At 37.6% G+C, this 22,822-nt stretch overlaps 1 protein-coding gene across 1 annotated transcript in view; it reads left to right on the top strand.

The window, feature by feature from the left end:
• The window catches only part of LOC104161766 (E3 ubiquitin-protein ligase UHRF2-like), a gene marked incomplete at its 3' end in the record, with an annotated part of 37,791 nt that extends 15,173 nt beyond the window's left edge, over positions 1-22,618 (top strand). Inside the window, exons 3-4 of the mRNA XM_009700302.1 lie at positions 632-850; positions 22,509-22,618. Coding sequence (XP_009698604.1) covers positions 632-850; positions 22,509-22,618 — 329 coding nt within the window. The remainder of the gene's footprint in view (positions 1-631; positions 851-22,508) is intronic.
• Positions 22,619-22,822: the final 204 nt, after the last annotated feature.

Raw genomic sequence — 22,822 nt, 5'->3', positions numbered from 1 at the left:
TTCATATATTTCATTGAGAGTCTTAGTTCTGTTTCTCACTTACTACTTTTTATAGTTCAACTTTTTTTAAACATGGTGCATGGAAAGTGGACTTGAACTATAATCACTATGTGAATTTGATACGCTATGTTTGTAGGGTGAGATTTTTAAGAAGAACTAACCTAAATGTATTGTTACTGAAATAAGTGGAAATGGAACAGATGCGTGAAAACAAAGCTAAATTAGAAATGTGCTGAGTTGAAAAACCTAGTTTTTATCTTCATTACTTTTCCACTGTCATTTTAATTGGAATATTGACTTTAGTGGGAGGAAACTGGGGCCATGTGTGTGCCAAACCTTGAACTTGATTGCATTCCAATCCAAAAGTCATCTGATGCTTATAGATTTACTTAGTTATTTAGAGTTTTTTGAGAGAAAACTCATGGAGGCTGTCTTTTCCATCTGAGATCAGTCAAATTTCTTATTTGTGTTTAGATGAAAACTCAGCTTTCAAAAGGATGTTAAGTCAGATTTTTATACTATGTTTCTTATATGCCCAAAGCACATTTAAAATTTTATACTTTTGAAAAATGTTGTCTGTAACTTACTGTTACAGGAGTTGTAATTACTCTTGTTGGGTTTACTTTTCAAGGTACCCAGAGAATGGCATAGTGGAAATGGACACCAGTAATCTTCGACCCCGAGCAAGAACCATTCTAAAGTGGAGTGAACTAAAAGTGGGTGATGTGGTGATGGTTAACTACAATGTTGAGACTCCAGAAGAAAGAGGATTTTGGTTTGATGCAGAAATTACCTCTTTGAGAGAAATCTCAAGGACTAACAAAGAGGTTCATGCTAAAATTCTGCTGGGGTAAGATTTGTTTGACCAACTCATAAAATCTTTACATATCATATAAAGTATGTTTGGGTTTTTTTGTTTACTAGTCATCACTAGATTACAATTAATGTCATAGTTTGATTCCACAGCTATCTGAGTCATGGAATTACAGTGCATGCTTTTTACGGTGTGCAGACTTAGCTATGAGTCCGAATTTTTACATTTCCTGAGACTGCTGGATGCAACCATAAGATTTCCTGAATTATCTGTGGTTCAAATTGATCAGAGTGTGTTTTGATTTATATTCCTTTATATGTTATATATTTATACATTTATATTAATTTATATAATGTTCAATTCTACTGAAAGCAGAAAAATCTTTTTTTAGTAATTTTTGAGATAATTGGGAACCCTTAGGTCTCACTGAGTATTAGTAATCTCTGACAATTGGAGTAAGTCTCTGAACTGGCTAATTGAATTTTTAAAAAATAAAATATTTATGCAGGTATTATAGCTTCTGATAAGTAAAATGTGGAACTGTGGGATGTGGGAATTATGAGTTTTCAGGTGACTGAAAAGTATGTTTGCTTTGTTTTCCTATTTCATTGAAAAACTTGTGTATAGTTCTTTAGGAATGGTGCTTTCCGCAGAAATCTGTATGATACTGCTGTCAGTAAGCTGTGTGATTGCCTTCTCGGGGGTGAACAGATGACCAGTGTTTATTGGCAGTCGCCTTGAGGAATTCACTGTAACCTTCCCCCTCCTCATTAGCTTTCCTCATTCCCTTAACATACCCTTTTCTGACACAAAAGAACTAACAGCAAATGGATTGAGTTTGCCACTTCCATCCTTGCAAAAGAGGGGGGGTGTATGGGTACTTATGTGTTAGGAGTGAAACTGATTTTAAAATAAAACTAGAACTAAAGTAAAATTTCTTTTTACTTAAGAAATGATTGGCTTAACGTTTGCATGTCCCAAATTTACTCAGTGAGTGATATTATTGTTCTGGGAGTATATTCCTTAAAATGAATTAGACTGTTCACATATTAGTGTAGGTTTATTTATGAGGAAGAAGAATTGTTGTATCTATATGAACTTACAGTATAGGACATGGTTAATTGGAAGAGATAAACAGAAGTCTTATGATTAGGTGCAATTGAATATTTTGTGTTTAAAAAAAAAAAGCTATCATAGCTGGTACTAGGAAATAGAAAAGACATTGACTTAGTAAATCACACAAGTACATGAAAATCTGTTTTGTTGATGGTTTTTAGTTTTTGGAATAACAGGAGTTTTATTAGACAATCTCAGTGCATTATGATATTCTTGTATTAGGTAGAGCAGGCATATGGACTTGTTTTGTAGGCAAAGCCAAAAAACCAAACCTTAAAGTGTAAAGCAAGAAGAAATTCTGTAGGTAGTTTGAATTATTCATTTGGAAGGGAGGAGAGATTAAGAAATAGAGGCCAGTCTAGAGAGATGAAGATTTTCATTGTAATGCATTTAATATTTGTATGGCATTTAGTGAATCAGAGATATGAACTTCATGACTTTCTACAAATAGAACTGTCCAGATACCAGTTTATGTGAAGTTCAAATGTCTATTGATAATGTTATTTAAAACTGTTGTCTGCATGGATTCTTTCAGAGTTTTTCCCATTTATTAAAATATGATAATCAAAATATATTTTATATTGTCAAAAGCGAGCACATGGTGGCTAATAAAAAATTCTGTTCATGCTGACTGGAACTCTACAGGATAGTCTTTTTTTAATCTAAATAAACTGATAATTATGCTTCAAATTTGGGGATGGTAGCTTCAAATACAGTGGCAGCTGTAGCAAGTACCATGTGATTTCCCATAGTATTGACACACTATACTCTGAAAGAAGTTGCAGGGGAAAAAAGTGACAGTTGACAAATATCTTATTCTAAGGTGGTGAATTTAAGTCCATTTTTCAAATGGAGTCTTATTTCAGTGAATTTTCTTCCTGATTAAGAATTCAGGCTTCATTTACATGTTGATAGATTGTATAAGCAGTAATCAGCTAGTTTGCAGAAAGTAACGTTATCTGAGCCCTGCCATTTCTGAAATATGTCAGGGAATGATTCTGTATCACCTGCACTACCTACGTCATTCCTCTCAATTAGCAGTAAAAGTACAACATAAATCTGCTAGTATTCATAAACTTGTGTAAGGAACATGCTGCAACAAGAATCACTTTACATTTCAGGTATGTTGGTTTGCAAAATAAAAACTAATCTCTTACTGTTTCAATGTTTATTGTTACATATTAATATACGAATATTATATAAGTATATAATAAATAAAATATATTAATATAAATTATATTTATATTAGGATTATGATACTATTATGTTATAATATTTAGTGTATAATATCATTAATATATTAATATTCTATAATTTACTATATTATTGATATGTTATCTTGTGTTCTCACCATAATGTTAGCATTAGTTAATTGTTTTAAATAAAAGTGAAATCTATTTTGATTGCTTTATGAGTGTATGTTAGTGATTAATTGATTGTTAAGGGCTAATTATTTGTGTGCTACTTAAGAACGACTTTAGCAGTAAAGGGAGGCAGAGTTCTTAGGGTGCTTGAGATATATTCATGGCTTGGATTTTTTCCCTTTCTGGTATTACATCAAAGAGACTTTGTATAAAACAATTTTGTATGCAATAATTGAATGTTTGATTTATTGATCTTGATTACCTTTGACAAAGATTTCATGAAGCTGTTGGCACAACAACAGGAAATAACAAGAACATGTACTATTTGTGGTAATGCTTTGGAGCCGGTAGATACTTTATGAGTACTTTTTTACTCTGTCTGTTGACATGCGTGTTTGTTAGGTGTTACTTTTACTCATGTCTCAGTCATAACCTGAAGGAAATGTCCTGTACAGTTTGTCATCATTAGTTCATCTTTTGGGAAAAAGATACAGATTAGAGAATATTATCGAAGAGGAGTGAGACTGAACAGGGGAGAAAAAGACATCATTCCACAGAAGAATTGACCACGTATTAATGATTCACATTTGTACTGTATTTGCATTGTAACTGAAATTTGTGATTGCAGGATGTCTAAAACCTATCCAAACTGGAGTGACTGTGTCTGAGATACAAATACTAGGGAAACAGCGGTGTGTTGACCATGGAATATTCATGGACCTAGGACCATAGGTCTCTCATGACTGCATGTGCGTGCCTAAGAGTTCAGAATGGTCTGTGTGTGTAATACCTCTGAACTGATGTTAAGTAAATTTGCAGGGTGTACCTCTATTTTTTGAACATCCTCTGTTTTTCTTTTTTGGGAGTATCTTCTGTTTCATGATGTAAGCAGTTATTTGTAATCCAGGGTAATATGACTTGTCTTTGCACTTTAAAGGACATGTATCAAATGCTGTTACTGATGGGTAGTTGTGAGGCAAACTGTTCACAATTTATTTAACATTGGAGCTGGCTGACATGACTAAAGTCATCTCACCGAATCAAACCGAAATAGTTCAAATGGTGCTTTGTGTTTTCTACTTGCTAGACTTCAAGATAAATAGGGACAAAATCAGCTCTTCTTTTTCTTCAGTCAGCCTTTGAAAGTTTGAGCAGAGCAAGAACTCTGTCAATACCAGGACTTGTATTTTGTTTAAACCTTTGGAGTTAGACAACAATATCAGAAAAATCTGATCACTTTGCAGATTTTATACCTCTTTGACTAAGTGAATATTTCATGAATTTGAGATCTTTACCCAAGCAGCGGTAATGGAAAGTAATAGAAAGGGTCCTAAATTTTCAGTTTTGTATCTGTTGTCTTTTAGTTCTGTGGGTTTTTGTGTGAGGTTTCCTACTCCCAAAAAGGAAGGATTGTTTTGTTTTCAGATCAATACCTCTGATTTTTAAATATGCTTATTATGTTTTTCTATGTAACCTACCAGATCTGGGGCTTATCTTCCTCATTTGAAGACAATTTCTATGTGTGGTTTTTTTGTGGTTTGGTGGGGTTTTTTGTTTGGTTTTTTGTTTGGTTTTTTTTTTTGTTTTTTTGTTTGTTTGTTTTTTTGTAGGATACATTGCTGTTCTTTTAGACACCTTTTATTCATGTCTGATATGTTTTTGTTCTCAGAAGGCAGTATGTTTTTACATGATCATTATGCTACCTGTACAGATTTTACTTTTAGCTGCTCCTTCTACTTCTTTTGAACAAGTTTTTCCATTTGTATGTGACTTCTGTTTTTTGAAGTCATACATAATATTTGTTTTTATAGCTTTGCAAAGGTACAGAATTTAAACACATTACAGGATAGTGAACTAACAGTGGAACAAGTCTTGCATATTGTTCTGGATGATTTCAAGAGTTCTTGTGCTTCTGTGGATTTCTGTCTAGCTTGTCAAAAAAACAAATTATTGGCAGTTATACCTTGTTTTGACACTTAGGAAGTATGGTACTGTTGTTTTTCTATCCCTCTCAGTGTGTATTCTGATAATCAACATGTCACAGTTGTTGTCATACTTTGTAGGTGGCCAATAGTGTAGTTCTCATACTGTGTTTCTTCTTTAGGCCTGAATTTCTGTCTACCTGGCTTATCCCTTACTGATGCTTGTATGCTTTTGTGATATAATTTTCTACGCAAACTAAATTCCCAGTTTGTTTGTTTAATGTAGCATCTTTGACTGTTGCTGGTTGATCTGGGAAGACGTTGTTTTGCTGATATGTAGAGTATTAACAAGATTTGTTTGGAGCCATTTTTTAAAGTATCTTTCATGCTATATCAGCAGGTGTCCTAATAATAAGAATTCTAATTGCTGAAGAATTTACCTGCAGCTTTCTTGCACAGGCATAAAAATGGCATATTTCTTCTAGGCAACAAAACTTCTGAAAGAGTGAATTTGTGTCTCCCTCTTTCCTCTTCTCCTTGCGACTTCAGTGGAGCTGGTCACCTCCTTTGAAGAGGAGACCTCCTTTTAGGTCATGCAACTATTGCAAACCAAGATAGATTCTGATTGTCCAAGAAGCCTGCTAGGATTTTTCATGGTGATTCTTTAGAGGTGATGCCTAGAACTTCTTAAGCACTTCCCTCGTCTCTACAGCTAGAGATGACTCTTTTTGTGCTACACAGCCTTAGGCTAATAATCTTGCAATTCTTAACAGGAATGACTCTAACAATAGGAGGAGTATTTTGGGTCCCACTTAATTATCCTGTTGGACAAAAGAACTCATGTTTGGGGGGCGAGGTATGTGTGAAAAGAATAATCTCTTTGAACATAAGAAATGAAGTTTACTGGAAATCAAACTGTTTGTTTTTAAATTCCAGATTAGGGTTTTGATCTTGCTTCAGTTGTGTTTTCATTCTTGAGGAAAAACTCAAGAATTAAAAGTCATAATGGGCATGAGGACAGAATATTGTTGAAGAGACCTTTTAGTAACATACAGTTTCTCCTCTTACGCAAAAAAAAGGAGTCTGGGGTGCAGGACAAACTCCCAGAAGGTATTGGAACACGCTGTCAGCTGCTGGGACTGAAGAATGGTTGGTCCACTGGGACTGGAGAAAGGTTGGTGTCCAGGGTGTGTTGATTCTGTCAAATGTGAGAGACGGAAGAACAATATCTGACTGACTCACTGTGGTAATTGTCGTCTCCACCAAGATCATAAATGAGATATTGTACCTTGGTTCAGCACCTATGAAATCAAAACCAGCAAGTTTAGAAAGAACTGGAAGAGTACATTTTGAAGGGTATTTGGCTGACTTGTTATTACAGATACCTTTTTCATGTTTCTTCTTTCTCCTTTCCTTCTTTCTCTTTGGACAAAAATTTCCATTTTACAAACACTCCATGAATAGTTATAATGGCCAGGTTCTACACAGATCATAGCTATTCCTCCACGCGCTTTGTTTTCCTGCTTTAACTAGGACAAATGTTCAGAAGGTTCCATTGTGCAGAGAGGAGTGGAAGGATTACAGTTCTAAGATTGCTTCCCATAATTATTTGTCTTACATGGAAGAAATATTTTATCTCTTGATGACTTCCCTTTTCCTGATTCTTAGAGAGAGCATAAAAAGTAATTTATTTTTCCTTTGTGCCATTTCCCTGCACGTTGCCTGTTCTTAATTGGCAATATGGAGAAACTGATATTTGATTGAGTGTTTCAGTTTGCTTTCCCAAAATGCAGGGAAAGTAGACTAGGTGCTTGTAATTCATGTTGAGTCTTTTGGACTGTGAATGTACTGTTATTTTTGTCTTGAAATTTTAAAATTTGAGTTGCAAAACAAGTCTGCCTTACTAGAGAAAGTGTTATCTCTCAAGCTAAGTAGACCAGTTTCGTGAGAGCTGCTCAGTCCTGCTCGTGAAAGGGTAAGACTTTGGAGGACAAATCCTCCCAAGGGAAAGGAGCAGGCAAATCCTGTGGATCAAAGCCTAGTTAATTGCAGAGCTCATGTCAACAGACATTGACTTTTAGTACCATGGGGCCCATAATTGGGTTCCCATCTGTCCCTGAAAGTGCTTGATCCTTTCAGGGACTGGGACAAGAGCATCTGTGCCAACAGACTGGTCATCCTGGTGAGTAGACCTTTGGGTGGTGAAGGGACATTATGACCCATGGTTAAGGGACAGGTATTGGTATATGCATGGAAAGCAAAGGGTACAAGGTAGTGGGAACAAGGAGGGATCTTGGGATTGGTAAAAGAGGTATACCCATCTCAAGTGAATGTATGCAAATACATACAGCTTGGGAAACAAGCAGGAGGAATTAGTTTTCCATATAGTCACAGAACTATGACATTGTTGGCATAGTGGAGACATGATGGAACAGCTCACATGACCGGGGTGAGAGATGGATGGATACAAAATTCTCAGGAAAGGCAAAGATAAAGAGGGTAGGGCTGCCATTACGTGAAGGAGTTTGAATGTAGGGAGCTCACTCAGTGAGCTGACAACAGTCTGGTTGAGAGCTTGTGGATGAGGATGGGAGAGGCCAGAAAGCATGACACTGTGGTGGTAGTTCACCCAGTAAGGGTGAGGAAAAGGACAAAGCCTTCATTTAACAGTCTCTGAATTACAGGCACTGATTTACATGGAGGACTCACATTCCCTGACATCCGCTGACAGGATAACACTGGAACGCAAGCAGTCAGGAAGCTCTCGGGAGGATGTCAGGGAAGACTTCTTAATACAGGTACTGGATAGGTCAACAGGGTGATACACAGCCGAATCTGCTGTTTATTATCAGCAATTGCTTGGGGATCAGATGATCAGTGGTAGCTATACTGACTGTGAAATAGTAGATGCCAAGAACTTGATGGCACTGAAGGAGGAGGGTAGCAGAGCATAGAGTCTGGAATTCATTAGAGCAGACTTCAGTTTCATTCAAGGAACTGGTTGATGGGATCCCATAGGAGGCAACTGTGAAGGGTAAAGGAGCTCAGCAGAGCTGACAGGTGCTTAAGGACAACCTCCACACGCAAAGGCAGTTCATCCTGATACTCAAGAAACTAACATGTATCGGGAGACTGGCAAGGCTAAACAGGAAACTCATGACTTGGCTCCAGTGCAAAAAGTCAGCACATAGGAGTTGGAAACAGGGGCAGTGTAAAAAGGAAGAATTTTGAACATGTGAGGATGGTGTTACGAGAACCAAAGCTCATCTAGAGTTGACACTTGTAAGAGACATCAAGGGCAACACAGAGAGCTTTTACCACTGCTTTGGCAGTAGAAGGCTGAACAAGGAAAATATGGATCTATTGATGAAAAAGATGGATGATTCAGTATCAACAGACACTGTCTTCATTGCATGAGTCTTCACTGACAAGTTCCCTGTGGTAGCTGTGCCTAGTGAAAACATTCAAGGAGAGTCCTCAGCAGTAAACGAGGATGGAGTCAAGGAGTGCTTGCAAGAACTTGACCAGTGCAAGTCCATGGGACCAGATGGGTTGCATGCAAGTTTGCCAAGGCCACTGGCTGATGCTGCAGTGGTGCTCCTCTGTACTGTATTTGAAAAGTTGTGGAGCTCAGGGACATCCGTGACAACTATAGAAGGGCAAATATTGCATCCCTCTTCAAAGAAGGCCAGTCAGCCTTATTTCAGTCTGAGGAAAACCATGCAACAGTCCTCTTGGAAGTGCTGGCCATGTGAACATGGAATAGCTAGGATGGTGTTTTTTTTCCAAGAGCATATCATGTCTTTACAAGCCTGGGTACCTTCTAGGATAAAATGATTAGCTTTGTGGCCAAGGGGAGGGCAACAGACATAATTTACTTCAACTTGTAACAAGGCTTTTGTCTGTGTCCCAAAATATCCTATCCCAGTTAGGATACTGTGACCTGGGTGAGTGGACAGGCAACCAGATGGGTTTAAAAAAAAAGATAAGACTGAATGATCAGTCTCAGAGGATAGTGGTTAGTGAGTTGTACACTGTGGAAAGTGATAACAAATGCAGAACTGCAGGGGTCTATCCTGGGATCTGTACTATTCAATATCTTAAGCAACAGCGTGGCACTGGCAATGCAGTGCACTCTCACCAAGTTTGCAGGGACACCAAATTGATGGACACTCAAGGGCAGTACTGCCAGTCAGAGGGACCTGAACAGGCAGGAGGAATGGGCTGACAGGAGCCTTGTGACAGGAACGTCCACAAGGATAAATGCAGAGTTTTCTTGTACCTGGGAAGGCATAGCACCTTGCAGCAATACTGGCTGGAAAGTAGCTCTGAGAAGGACCTCTGGGTCTTTGTAGACAGCAAACTAAACATGAGTCAGCAGTATGTAATTAGAGCTAAAGAAGACTGGTGACAGTGGTTTATTCCCCTTTACTAAGCACTAATTAGACTGTATCAAGAATACTAAATTCCACCCACCCCCAAATACACATGCCCCGTACCTCAGCACACAAGGGAGAGACCCATAAACTAGAGCAAATTCAGCAAAGGATTGCCAAGATGGTTTGGGGAGCACAATGGTATGCAGACCAGAGATGGTGGAGATAAATTGTAACAATAGAGGGGGAGAAAATTGGTTCTTTAAATAGCATTCAATAGCTTAACTTTTCAATTACTTAATTGTTATGTCTTAAAGCATTAATTGCTTGAAGAAAAAAAAAAAGGTTTAAGTTCCAAGTGTTAAAATTTGGAATGTTTTGGGTTTCATAACCATTTCATTATTGCCATAAGATGAAAGTATCTTTTGAAGGTGAAGAATTGGTTGACTTAAATCTTGAGGTTTTTGTTTTGCTAGAAAATAAACTATATCTTCAGTATTTGTAACACTATCCTTTCTCTAATAAACATGCAGACTTGGAACCACAGAGTCTTTTGGCTTGCTTTCTAGGGGGTGATTTTTAGAAGTATTTTGAAGCTTAGTTTGTCCCCATTGAGGAAAGTAATTCCAAACAGAAGAGGAAGAACAGAAGGAAACAAACTTAGGTGCAAAAAGGCAAAGAGTGTGTGGGGAAAAAATGGTGATAGGCACAGTATTAGGAAAAGTTTTATGAAAATAAGTAAAAAATGAGTGGTGTTGAAATATATGTATACATTTAAGAGAATCATTGAGAATGGAAAGGATCTTTTGAGATTGCTCAAGGGTCAGCTACAGTAGATTGCCTGGGACTATGTCCAATCGGGTTTTGAATATCTTTACAGGTGGAGACTCAACAACCTCTCTAGACAATTACAGTAAAAAGGTGTTTTGTGTGGTCAAAGGGAATTTCATGTGTTTTCTGTTTGTGGCTGTTGCCTCTTGTCCTGGCAGTAGGCACTAGTGAGAGGAGTCTGGCTCACTGTTTATACATATGGATAAGAGCCCTCCAAACACAAGCTTTCTGTTCTCCAGGCTGAAAACTCCCATATCAAAGATGTTCCTGTCCCTTAATCATTTTTGTGGAGCTTTTCTAGAACCACTCCTGTAAGCCCATGTCTGTCTTACCCTGGAGTGCCTAGACCTGGCCTCACCAGTGCTGAGTAGTGAGGAATATTCACCTTCCCTCTTCCGGTTGGCAGTACTGTTGTTAATGGAGTCCAGAAGGCTGTTGGCCACCTTTGCTTACAAGGGCACATTGCTGGTTTATGGTCCACTGCTTGTTTGAGTTCCTCAAGATGTTTCTCTACCAAGCTGCTCTCCGGCCAGTTGGTAGTCAGCGTGTACCGGTGCATGAGGTACTCCCTGTGTGCAGGACTTCACATTTCTTTGTTGAAAGTAAGGAAATTCCTCTCTGTCCAACTCCCTAGGTCACTCTGAAGGGTGGCAGATGCATCTGATATTGGCAGCTAGTCCTGGTCTTGTATCATCTGTGAACTTGCTGAGAGTCCACGCTGTTCCCATTGTTTAGGTCATTAATGAGGATGTCAACCTCTGGGGAGCTACTGACTTGCCTCCGGCTGGACTTTGTGCCATTGGTCACAGTCCTGTGAATTCAGCCAGTTTTCAGTCCTCCTTATTGTGCAGTCTGCCTGACCCATACTTTGTCAGCTTATATGTGAGGATGTTATGGGAGACAGTATCAAAAACCTTACTAAAGTAGATGTGAACATCTCTTGCTCTCCTGTCCTCTTCCAAGCAAGTCATCTCGTTGGTGAAGACTGTCAGGGTGGTTAAGCATGATTTCCCCTTTGTAAGTCCATGCTCACAATTCCTGGTCACCTTCTTGTCCTCGTATCTGGAAATTATTTTGAGGATTATTTTCTCCATCACCTTCCCAGAGATTGAGTTGATGCTGACCAGTCTGTCAGCAGATCTTTCTTTTTAAAGATAGGAGTGACATTTGCTCTCTTCCAGTTCTCAGAAGTGTGTCCCAGCTGTTGTGACCTTTCAAAGATTACTAAGAGTAGCCTTGTCCAGATGTCAGGCAACTACCTCAGCAGTTGTGGGTACAACCTACTGGGCCCCGTAGATTTATACATGTCCAGTTTAAGTGCTCCATAACCTAATCCTCCTCCACTGAGGCTGAGTCTTCCTTGTTCCAGTCATTCTCACTGGTCTAAGGGGCCTGGGATTCCTGAACATCAGTCTTACTAGTAAACATCTGAGGTGAAGAAGGTGCCAAATACTTTGGCCTTTTCTGTATTTATTGTCATCAGAGCTCTGATATATTTGGCAGTGGGCCCACATTTTCTCTGCTTTTCTTTTCCTGTTTTTATAGTTGTGGAATCGTTCCTTGTTGCCTGTCACATCTCTTGCTAGATTCAAATCAAGGTAGACCTTGGCTTTCCCAGCCCTATGCCTACACAATTGGACAGGAAATCCCTACTCCCCCCTGGGTCAGCTGCCCCTACTTGCACCTTTTACATGCTTCCTTTTTATGTCTGAACTTAGTCTGGGAGCTCCTTGCTTATCCACGCAGGCTTCCTGCTGCCTTTGATTTCCTGCACATGGTGATAGACCTTTCTTGAGGTTGGAGGTGGTGATCCTTGAATATCAACCAGCCTTAGTGGACCCTTCTTCTCTCCAGGGGTGTATCCCATGGAATTTTTTCCAAGCAGATCCCTGAAGAGATTACAATCTCCTGTCCTGCAATCCAGAGTTGTCTTGCTTTTTACCTTGCTCCCTCCTGTAAGGATCCTGAACTCTATCATCTCATCATCATTGCAGCCAAACTGCTCCGACTTTAGTGTCCCATGACCAGTTCTTCCTATTTTGTAAGTATCAGGTCTAGCAGTGCATCTCTCCTTGATCACCTGTGTCAGGAAGTTGTTATCACTGCATTCCAGAAATTTCCAAGGTTGGTTGTGTTCTGCAGTGTTGTCCTTCCAGCAGATACGGTGCTTCAAGTTCCCTGTGAGAACCAGGGCCTGTAAATGTGGAACTTCTTCCAGTTGTCTGAAGAAGGCCTCATATACTTAGCCCTGATTAGGTAGTCTATAGCAGGCACCTACTACATGTTGATCTATCTGCCAGTCTTGATTTGTAAGCTCTTGACTGGCTCCTGACCTGTCGTCACATAAGAGGCGACTCCCCCTACTTGCCTTTCTAGCCTGTCCTCCCTAAGGAGCCCGTATCTGTTAGCTCACATGACTGGAGTGCTGTGACAATTGCACCATGTCTCCATGATCCCTGTAAGGTCATGGACTTGCAGTAACTGTGCAGACTTCTCTAGTTCCTCTTGTTTGTTTGCCATGCTGTATACATTGGTGTATAAGTGTTTCAGGGAGGCACCAAAGTGTGCTGATTCCCCAGAAAGGGCATGAGGGCTTTCCCTGTAAGGCTCTTCTCTGCTTCTTTCTTCACATGCCTACAGTTCAAGTGATTGCACCTCTCTTTTTCCTTGTTGCTTGCTATGTTCTTTCTCTTCTGATCACCTCAGGCCCTTTGCTTGCCTACCCCATCCACAGTTTCCTCACTGGTTTGTTGAGCAATCTTTCCAACAGTTTTATGCAAAAGTCTATGAACATTTGTATGTCTACATAAAAAAGAATAATAACAGAATCATCACAGATTCTGAACATACACATAAGATCTAGAAAGGCTGTATTACCATTATTCAATAGCCATATGGCACTCAAGTGGAACATGTAATATCATGCACTAATGGAGTTGGACATCATGGCACAGGTATTTAATGTAATTTATCTGAAGAGAATTGGGCAATACAAGGAATGAAAACATTCCAGAATGAACAACTGTGCTCTACATGCCAAATTAATTAGGAATTTTTCTCTCAGTAGGTCACCGTGTACTTTCTGACTTTGAGGAATTCTTGGTGAGATGAGATTCATCCTGTCCTGAACAGGATCATCACTGGCTGCCAAGCATTTTCATTAAAGTAATGCTGTCATGTATGTTCAAGCCATGATAATCCATTCATTACTAACTTTCTAGGCTAGAAATTTGGTTTTGGCCTTGTTTGCGAGCAACTCTCATTTGCCTTTGGTTCGATATGAAGCATTCTGTGGGAAATGTCTTTGTGTCTTTGTATTTACTATTTTATGGTGGATATCCTCAGGTCTTTTTCTTGGTGTGTGTGTTTTCTTTTGTTTGTTTGTTTGGTCTTGGTTTTGTTTGGTTTTAAAGCACTTCATTCACTTAGTATTATTTTTATTATTATATAGAGTACTTACTGTATTTCTGTGTTTTCAAGACTCTTCTTTGGCTATTCTTTGTTTTCTGGAAGGCCTTTCCATCCTGACAGTTTCCCTGTGAGTTTTTGTTATGAAGGGAGTTGCTTTTCATGTCTTTGTTTTTGAATTGAGATTCTCACTTAATCCAGCTGAGCACAGGGATTGGTGTCCTTTAACAACTGTATCTAAGCTCATGATGAGTATCTGTGCTGCATCTACTCTCAGAATTGTAATATAATGTAAAATCAGGATAGAAGCTTTTAACCTCTTTTAGTAAGAAACACTTGTTAATAGCTCTGTGTCTCCCTAGCGTAAAAGAGGTTATTGACTAGTCCAGACACCTGGAGTGGTGTCTTGAGCAGACTCTTTGCATTGTTCTGAGTCCTGCAATTGAGTCCACAAACACAGAGAGAAGTGGACTGAACTTAGACCATGCCCTATAATGCCAAGCACAACTCCTGTAGCTTTGTTTTTCATATATGAAGCCTTTGGGGTTGCATCTTTGTGGGTCTTCAACCAGCCCTTTTTGGCCAGTGGACATTCAGTCAAGTATGTGTTAACATCTGCATTTTTGAACCTGGATTTGGAAACCAGGGATGCCCGTTTAGCATTGTGATAGTGCCAGCCGCATACTTAATCGGGTTCAAGGAGGGAGTGGTTGTAGTAGTTGCAGGTGGTGCCCCCTCCTTGGTTCCAACCGGTGCCGTTCCTGCAGCACCATGGACAGGTCCTCACGCGGCCGCCCTGCTGGTCACCGGCGGGTGTCGGGGGCGGGAGCTGCTGGGTGGGTGGGAAGGGACTTCCTTCCCTGCCCTTGACTCTGTCTCCTCGGTGGATTTCATGGCATAGGGCAGAGTCATGCTCCTGAGCTACTATGGTAGATAGATTATTAGGATCTGGCGATGTGACATGCTGTTCTCTCAGGCCAGTGCTTTCCCCTTTTCCCAGGTACTAAGTTTATGCTTGCTTTTCTAATGTTCGTCTGCTTTACAGGTCCCAGGCTAAAGAGAAAAGGATAGTCCCTGTGTCCAAATCTCTGCTTCCACAGTCTGGCACCATCAGCTATAATACATTGTTTTGTAAATCTATCAAGCATTATGCATACTACTGAGATTAAAAAAAGTAATATCCTGAATGGCTTGTGTGTGTATCCACAATGTGAATTTGTAGGTTTGGGAGTTGGCTGTGAGTATTTTGTTTGTTTTGTTTTTAAAGGCCTTGACAATTCCTGTTAGATTATGATGTTTTTGATAGTAAGGTCTTCAATGTATCCTGGAAAACGGCGGGGGGGGGGGGTGGTGGTAAATTTTTTTTTTTAATCCTAGTGAGATCTATATTAGAATAAAATGTTAGCATAGTTGAAAAGTTGTCTTGTGTCTGTCATTATAGTGGCTTGTGCAATAAAAATAAAGTTGAATTAAAAGCACAGCTAATCCTGCCCCATTTTGTAACTGTGCATTTGTATTTTCATGGTAAACCAAATGGAATATTCTGAAAAAAATCTTGAAATTATTGTATGTTTTTCTGCTTGTGTACAATACAGAATAAAACAACATCTGTGTAATTCAGTGCAACCTAGCAGAATTTGGTCAAATTATCAATGTAATATGCTATCTTCATGTGGGAATATTTTCTAAGTTACCTTTAAAACAAGCCTGTTTAAAATCAACTATCCAGTCATGTTTGGTGAGGGTTGTAATTACTTTATGGGTATGTTTTAGCCTTTGTTTCATTCTATCTAGACAATGTGTTGAAACTATAGTTTAACCTAAATTATAGTTAATATTTAAATGTAAAGCAACTAGTAGTAATTTTCACATTGCAATATTTATCAGATTGAGATATTTTTCATTTAACATCTTTTGAAATATGCATGCAGTTACATGTATTTGCTTTACTTTCAAAACATTCTTTTGGCTGGTAGTGACTTAGAGTGAATATATTGAAGTGAACATCACAACACAGTTCTGTTTTTCAAGACTAGGTATATGTAGAGATTATTTGTTACAATAACACATATTTAATTCTCTAACCTAATGATTTTAACCTTTGTAATATATAAAGTTGATAAACAATTGTTCATGAAATCAGTTTACAAACACAGTTTCTTTTATTTCAAAGGCAAAGAAAAGTGCTTTTAAAAGACAGTCCTCACTTTGAAAAATGTATATTGAGTAAGTCAGGATACAAGTTCATACAACTGTTAAATGTGAGAGCACAAACTGTAAAGACACAATGAAATGTTGTTGATACATACACTAGACCTGAACTCTAGCAACTCAGCCACTTCTAAGGGAAAGTAAGAGTTCTGAGAAACATTTTGAATGGTAATATTAAAAAGATTGTTTGCATATTTATGAAGAATTTATCCAGCTGTTGTTTGATGATGCAGGAGAAAATAAAGAGTTGCTGGCTGAAAGCTTTGCAAAAGCAGAATGGAGGCTGATTAATCACAAATGGGTTGTAAACAAAGTAGAACATATTAAAAGATAGATAGTGAAAATGGTAGTAAATTTGGTCCTGTTTTGATTTTTGTATTGTTCATTAACTAAATTCATACATTTGGAGAGCATAGCCAAGATTATATTTTATTAGATTTTATTCTGATTGTGACTGTTTCTCTGCTGGCCTGGACAATAGCCTTAGACAGTAACCATAGAAGCTGACAAATGAATTAGTTGTCTGTGGTAAATATGACTTAGTGTGAGAAAGGTTTTGCTCTTAATATGCCTAAAGATAAATTGTCATTGGACACTCATCCTTATAATTCCTTGCGTGAATATAACCTTTGAGTGTATTTTTTGAATAGTAAGTTTTTCCCCGTTTGTATTCAGCATTGTATTTTGACTCTTAGTGCATGTTGAAATATTTTACTTCTAATTTCAATATAGTAAAGTGATAAAACCAGAAAATTCCAGACAGAGATCTAGCAATTGTAACTGAATCTCTTAGGCTATAAGAATTGATAGAGTTTTCACAGTGTGGTAATTGTCTTCTAGCAGCTTTTATTTTCTTGAAAGTTGACCTTTGAAATATCCAGGATAATGCCCAGTTGTCATACTTCTAGTCATCTGTGATTATGTATGTCTAGAGTGTTTTGCAACCTGAAAGTTTTAAAAAAAGAAGTGTAAGGGAAAAAAGATATAAGATATAAGAAGGTTCAGTTGAAAGTTTCTATTTGGCTATGGCTAACCTATCTAAAAGGAAAGCTTGTGTTAGGAATTCCCTTGTATTGAAGGGTCAGGCTCTGTTGTGGGATTTAATTTCTGTAAAGGATTTAATATACTTACATGAAATACAAATGGAGTCCCATTTACTATGTGTAATGTGTAACTCAATATTATTTTTTTAGTCTCATTTTTTGTATGTTAAGGTGAAGAACTGAAGAAAGCTCATATTTCTTGTGTATATTTGACAGAATTGTATAATCACAATTTTATTAGATAACCATAATTTTTAAGATGAATGTGTATGTAGCCTGATCATTATTAAACCTATTGTACATGTAATGTGGCAGAAGAATTAGTCTTTTAAGACCAACTAACTGAGCAGAGAATTTTAGCTTTGGTAAGGCTTAACCATTTATTATTAGCCATCATTTGTCACAGTGGTAGTTGCTCTTCCTTTATAGTTCCGAATATGCAGCTGTGGCATTTATTGGAACATACCAGCTTTGTAAAGTTATTTGATAGTGTTGGGTTGCTCCTTATGTAACTCATACGAGAAAATAAAATGTTTTTTCTGGTTCAAATACTGGATATTTGACAGGCCTGGAGAAGAGAAGGCTCCAGGGAGACCTTATAGCAGCCTTCCAGTACTTAAAAGGAGCTTATAAGAAAGATGGGGACAGACCTTTTAGCAAGGCCTGTTGTGACAGGACAAGGGGTAATGGTTTTAAACTAAAGGAAGGTAGATTCAGACTAGATAGAAGAAAGACGTTTTTCACAATGAGGGTGGTGAAGCACTTCAACAGGTTGCCCAGAGAGGTGGTAGATGCCCCATCCCTGGGAACATTCAAGGACAGGCTGGATGGGGCTCTGAGCAACCAGATGTAGTTGAAGATGTCCCTGCTCCTTGCAGGGGGGGTTGAACCAGATGACCCTTAAAGGTCCCTTCCAACTCAAGACATTCTATGATTCTATGATATCTTTTAGGAAAAACTTAGTCTGAAGGTTACTTTCTGAGTGCCCTTATCCCAAAGGATAAATACAGGAGATGCCCAAAAGAGAAAGAATGTCTACCATGACCTAATATGTAATACAGAAGTTATGAATTCTGTCTATTTTATCAGTTCCATCTAGATACGGGAATAGTATTGCTTATGTCAGTAGGATTGTAGTGCTACTAGAGAAAAACATGCTTTTAGTAATTGTAACCTCCACGCAACGGAATTGATTTTTTTTTTTTCATTTTGAGAATTTTGTGTTTTCTAGTATTAATTAGAGGAGTTGTTGTATTTAATTAGTTATATTTTAAAAAAGTATGTTGCACTTCAACACTTTGAAGTTGAGATAATATACAACTTTTTGTAATAAAAAGTTGATGATAAAAATCCATGCTTCTGCATACTTCACAAAAACATTTTCCTGTGGTGCCTTTTGGAATGTTAATGTCATTGAATCAACTTATAAGTCTTTTCATGGTATCTTTCAAGAAAACAATGTGATAATCATTGTAGTTAAAAGTTATTTTAATAGTTTAAATTGGCACCAGTGGAATTTATTCCTAGTAAATACTCTACTGATCTCAGGTTTGATTTCTTTCCCAAAGATACGGATAGCAGTAATGTAAGTGTCTGTAGATTTATGAATACAGTGATATGGTGTTTTTCCACCTGCCTTCTTGTCCAAAGACTGTATACAGAGAATGATGTGTGATAAAAAGCTTTTTTTTTTTTTAAACAAGTATTTCCTAAATTTCTCCAGAAAATGCAGTAAAAAAGGGGGTAAATTAAAGTAAAAGGTAGTGTAGAGAGAGGGGAGGAAATGCTGCAAGTTTTTGCTAGATGTGGTTTTGCTCATAATAGGGATAGTGTATTTAGACTACACACAGATTGAAGACTTTCAAGGTGCCAAAATTGGGAAAAATACACTCTGCTAATATGCTGAAATTTGTCTGAAGTATACTGGAATTTTGTAGCTGCTACATTGAGACTGTCACTATTGTTTCTTGAGAAGACATTAACTTAATAAATTTTGCTTCAAATTTTCTGTAGATGCACATGTAGTTGCATGCTTACTAATATCCAACATATTATTCAACTTCCATGACTGTTTTAACTTTTTCATACAGATCTGCCTAAAAGTTAAAGTGTGATTGTTTAATTTTTACCTTTTGCTTTGTAAGTGTACAGATATACAAAGCAATACATGTAGGTTTTTTGTATGAATATAACATTTCATATTACTTAGGTGAAAAAGGCATATTTTGGTTTTAAAATAGATTCATCACTTTGAGCTATGTTAGAAAAGCCCTAGAGGAATCAAGCTGGATAGGCAGGCAGGCAAGTGGTGATATAGCTAAGGAAGATCCTAATGTAACTAGATTTATAGCATTAAAGAGTGTCATGAAATTTGTTTTGTTTTTAACTTTAAATAACATAGGACTAACAAAAAGTATAGGGCAGTTAAGACTCTTCACGGTACAGAAAAAAAGCAGGGAAATCTTAATGCTTTGAGAAGCTCAGTCTGTACTTGTTCATTTGGTTTTCCTGCCTGAGATTATGTTTACAATTTGTTGTTTCTATATTTGAATGTATAGTGCTTTTATGACTGTGAATTAATGGGTACGTGTTGTAGATAATTCGAAGTGTCTTTGCATGCTACTGCAGAAGAGAGAAGCTTCCATTCTCATTTTCCTTCCCTGCAGAGGTATACTGGCACCCACAGTCCTTTTGGAGGGGCAATGGTTCTTGGGAGTGCTCTTCCATCTGTTTCAGAGGCAATTTTCTTGTTAAATTGTTCACTTTAAACGAAACCTGGAAATTGTGCTTTAAGTAGGGCTGCAGATTTGGTAGCAGCTGGAGGAATTTAAATGCTGTGGTCATTCACAGTCTGGAAGTATCTCCTTAACCTTATGTTGTCAGAGGCATACTTTGTTGTAACAGAAGCTGGTGTACAGTGTTCTAGTGTCGATGGTTGGACTATGTGGTCTCATCCAGTCTGAGGTGCAGAAAATCATACTTCCAGTGTTCCCACTGCCCTGTATGGAAACCTAAATAAATTTGAGGGCTGTTACTCACAATGGCCAGAGTTTTTTGAGTAATGCCCCCTAGGGTGCAAATGAAGAATATCTTAAGTACATGATTTTCCTGGTAAGGAAAACAAACTGTTCTCTCTCTGATGGATGTATTTGCATTGATATAGCATTTGTATGTTCTGTTGAAATATCGCAAATCTTTGAAATTTGCTAGCATTTGCTGTTTATGCCTATGACTAACAATGGGGAATGTTTTCCCGCCAAAAACTGCAAGGAAGAAAAATGGTCAAAATAAATACAGATGCCAAAGTAAACAGCTGTTGTCCCACTTAAAAGACAATTATAGTGAATCAAGATACTATCAGAGTCCTCTCAACACCAGTTCCATGGAGACCTAAACACTGCGGTGCTCTGGGCCACCAAAAAGTGTTTTGTGGCCTGTGTTTTTTTTTTTTTTCCCTGGCTTACTTTTTTTCTGCCTTAGTTAAGTCAGCATGTGGCAGAGTCCAAGAACTGAAGTCAGCACAAGGGAAGTGGTGGGAGCAGACAAGGAGGTAGAGTGGGGAGCAGTAGATTCCACACTGAAGCCTGGTGTTTCTGGAGGTGTTCTGTTATTGCAGTTATCCTTATTTAATATGGACATAATATCTTGTTTCCCTAACTGTCTATAGTTAGATTGAGTTTTGCAGCCTAGACCTTTTTATAGAGATAGGCACCTTTCTTCAAAAGGATTTTCAAATCACCTCTGTGATTGTTTCTTACAGATGACCTACAAATCGGGCTTAGAAGACTTATTCACCTGATTCAGACATATTACTACACGCTAAATATTTGAAAGAAACATAGCATTTTAACTTAATAGCGATCTTCACCTGGAAAATAGTCTCCAGTGTGGCAATATTTAATCATTATCTTTACAGTTACTCATTTGTGTTTTTTCCCTCCTCCTGAAGAGACACTTCTTATGGTGCAGTGCACTTCAGCTTTGCTGAGCAGAATCTTGCACAACCTCCTTCAAATGCTGAAGAGTAACCAATACAATAGTTTGGGTTTTTTCATTCATAAAAAAACATTAAAAAAAACTATAATCTTCTCTCTTGCCTAACTTGAAATTAGGCTGACTGTGTGCTACCACTTCTCTATTATGTCCAGTACATCTGATGTCTATATAGAAAGGAAGAAAAAAAAATCTATTTTGTTTCTTGTGTTGCAGGATGCTCACTGGACATTTTAACTACAAACATCACAGTCTTGGTAAAACGTTCAACTTTATAATCTTAACAACTCAAGCTATGGTATTTATGGTCTGTATTCATTTAGTTGCTGTGTAGTTTCATTCTGAAGTCTTTTTCTAGAACCAAAAGGGACTGCAACAGTGCAATAGAGTTAGATTAACTTTTCAAGAGGAAAGAAGTTCAACAAACCCAAATCTCCTTCAGATTTTCTTTTTTTTTTAATGGCTGGGTCTTTCTTTCATGTCAAACTACACAATTCTGAAATCAGTAATGACACGTGATTCAATGAAATTAGTGAGATTAGGTAGTAACTTGAAATTGGTAGAACATGCAGTTGAAGAAGGCACAATATCATCCTGAGGAGGGAAGAAAAGGGAGTGTTTTAAAACTGTTGTTGTTTTTATGGCCTTTTTTCCCAAGATACATTTACATTTGATTTAGAATTTTAGTAAATATGAAGAGTTGATAAGAGAACGTGAAAACCTTTACTCTACCTTTAATATTTCCTAATTCTTCTCTAGAAGTCTTTCAGCATTAGTGTTGTGGAGTCGTGAAGTATTTCTTACTCATTACTGAGATGCAGTGAACAGATTTTGCACTGAAACCTGACGTTAACAGGGCTACTAACAGTACATAATTCAGTATTGTACATGTCTTTGCAGGATTGGCTTTTAGGTTTCCAAAACATTTAGAAGTCGTACAAAGGCTTTTGAATCTTTCGGTTACTTTTCTTTTTCTGTGGGTTCCAAGTAGTGTCTATTATCATATCTTATAAATCATGTTTCTGGTTCATTTCTAACACTATACTTTTATACTAATGTTTGATATGCTGTATTCGAGAAGATATGATTTTGTCTGGTCTGCTGTGTTCAGCTAAAAAACCCCAAACATTTTTAGGTTTTAGAAGTAGAATTACAAAGTTATGGATGGCTGTTAATAAGGACATACTCAGCTGTGCGTCTGAGGATAATGGAGTAGTCTTTTCTTTATGCTAGTTTTAAGTACGTGTTTTCGTTTTCTTAGAAGTTACAGTACTAGACTGAATTTTGTGTATGAATGGAAATAAAGTATCCTATCAATGATGAAAAAAAGATGCTAGTTAGCTTTATCTCATTGCTTAGGATTCATAAAGTACAGAATCTAGGTCTGAGGAACCAAGTTGAATGTACTTTTTATTCTTTTTGTTTTTCAGAGGCCCAGAAGACACAATAAATGATTGTAAAATCCTTTTTATAGAGGAAATGTACAAGATTGAAAAGCCAGGAGCCTATCCATTGACATTTGGGGATGGAGATTTCAAAAGTATGCTTTTTTTTATTCGTTTGAATATAAGTACAAGTTGAATGGTATTTATTTTAAAACATGGAAGGCTCAGCATGCAGAGGTAATAGTAATTGTTTTGTGTGTTCACGAAAGTAATAACATAGAATTCTTTTTAAATTTCTGTTCTAAAAGTATATTTGCTGCAAGGTGGCTCTATTACTTGACATATTCAGAAACTGGTGA

This window comes from Cariama cristata, unplaced genomic scaffold, assembly GCF_000690535.1.
Source record: "Cariama cristata isolate BGI_N322 unplaced genomic scaffold, ASM69053v1 scaffold5965, whole genome shotgun sequence".
Taxonomy (NCBI): domain Eukaryota; kingdom Metazoa; phylum Chordata; class Aves; order Cariamiformes; family Cariamidae; genus Cariama; species Cariama cristata.
The sequence above is the reverse complement of the archived record's forward strand: the minus strand, read 5'-3'. Positions and strand labels throughout refer to the sequence as shown.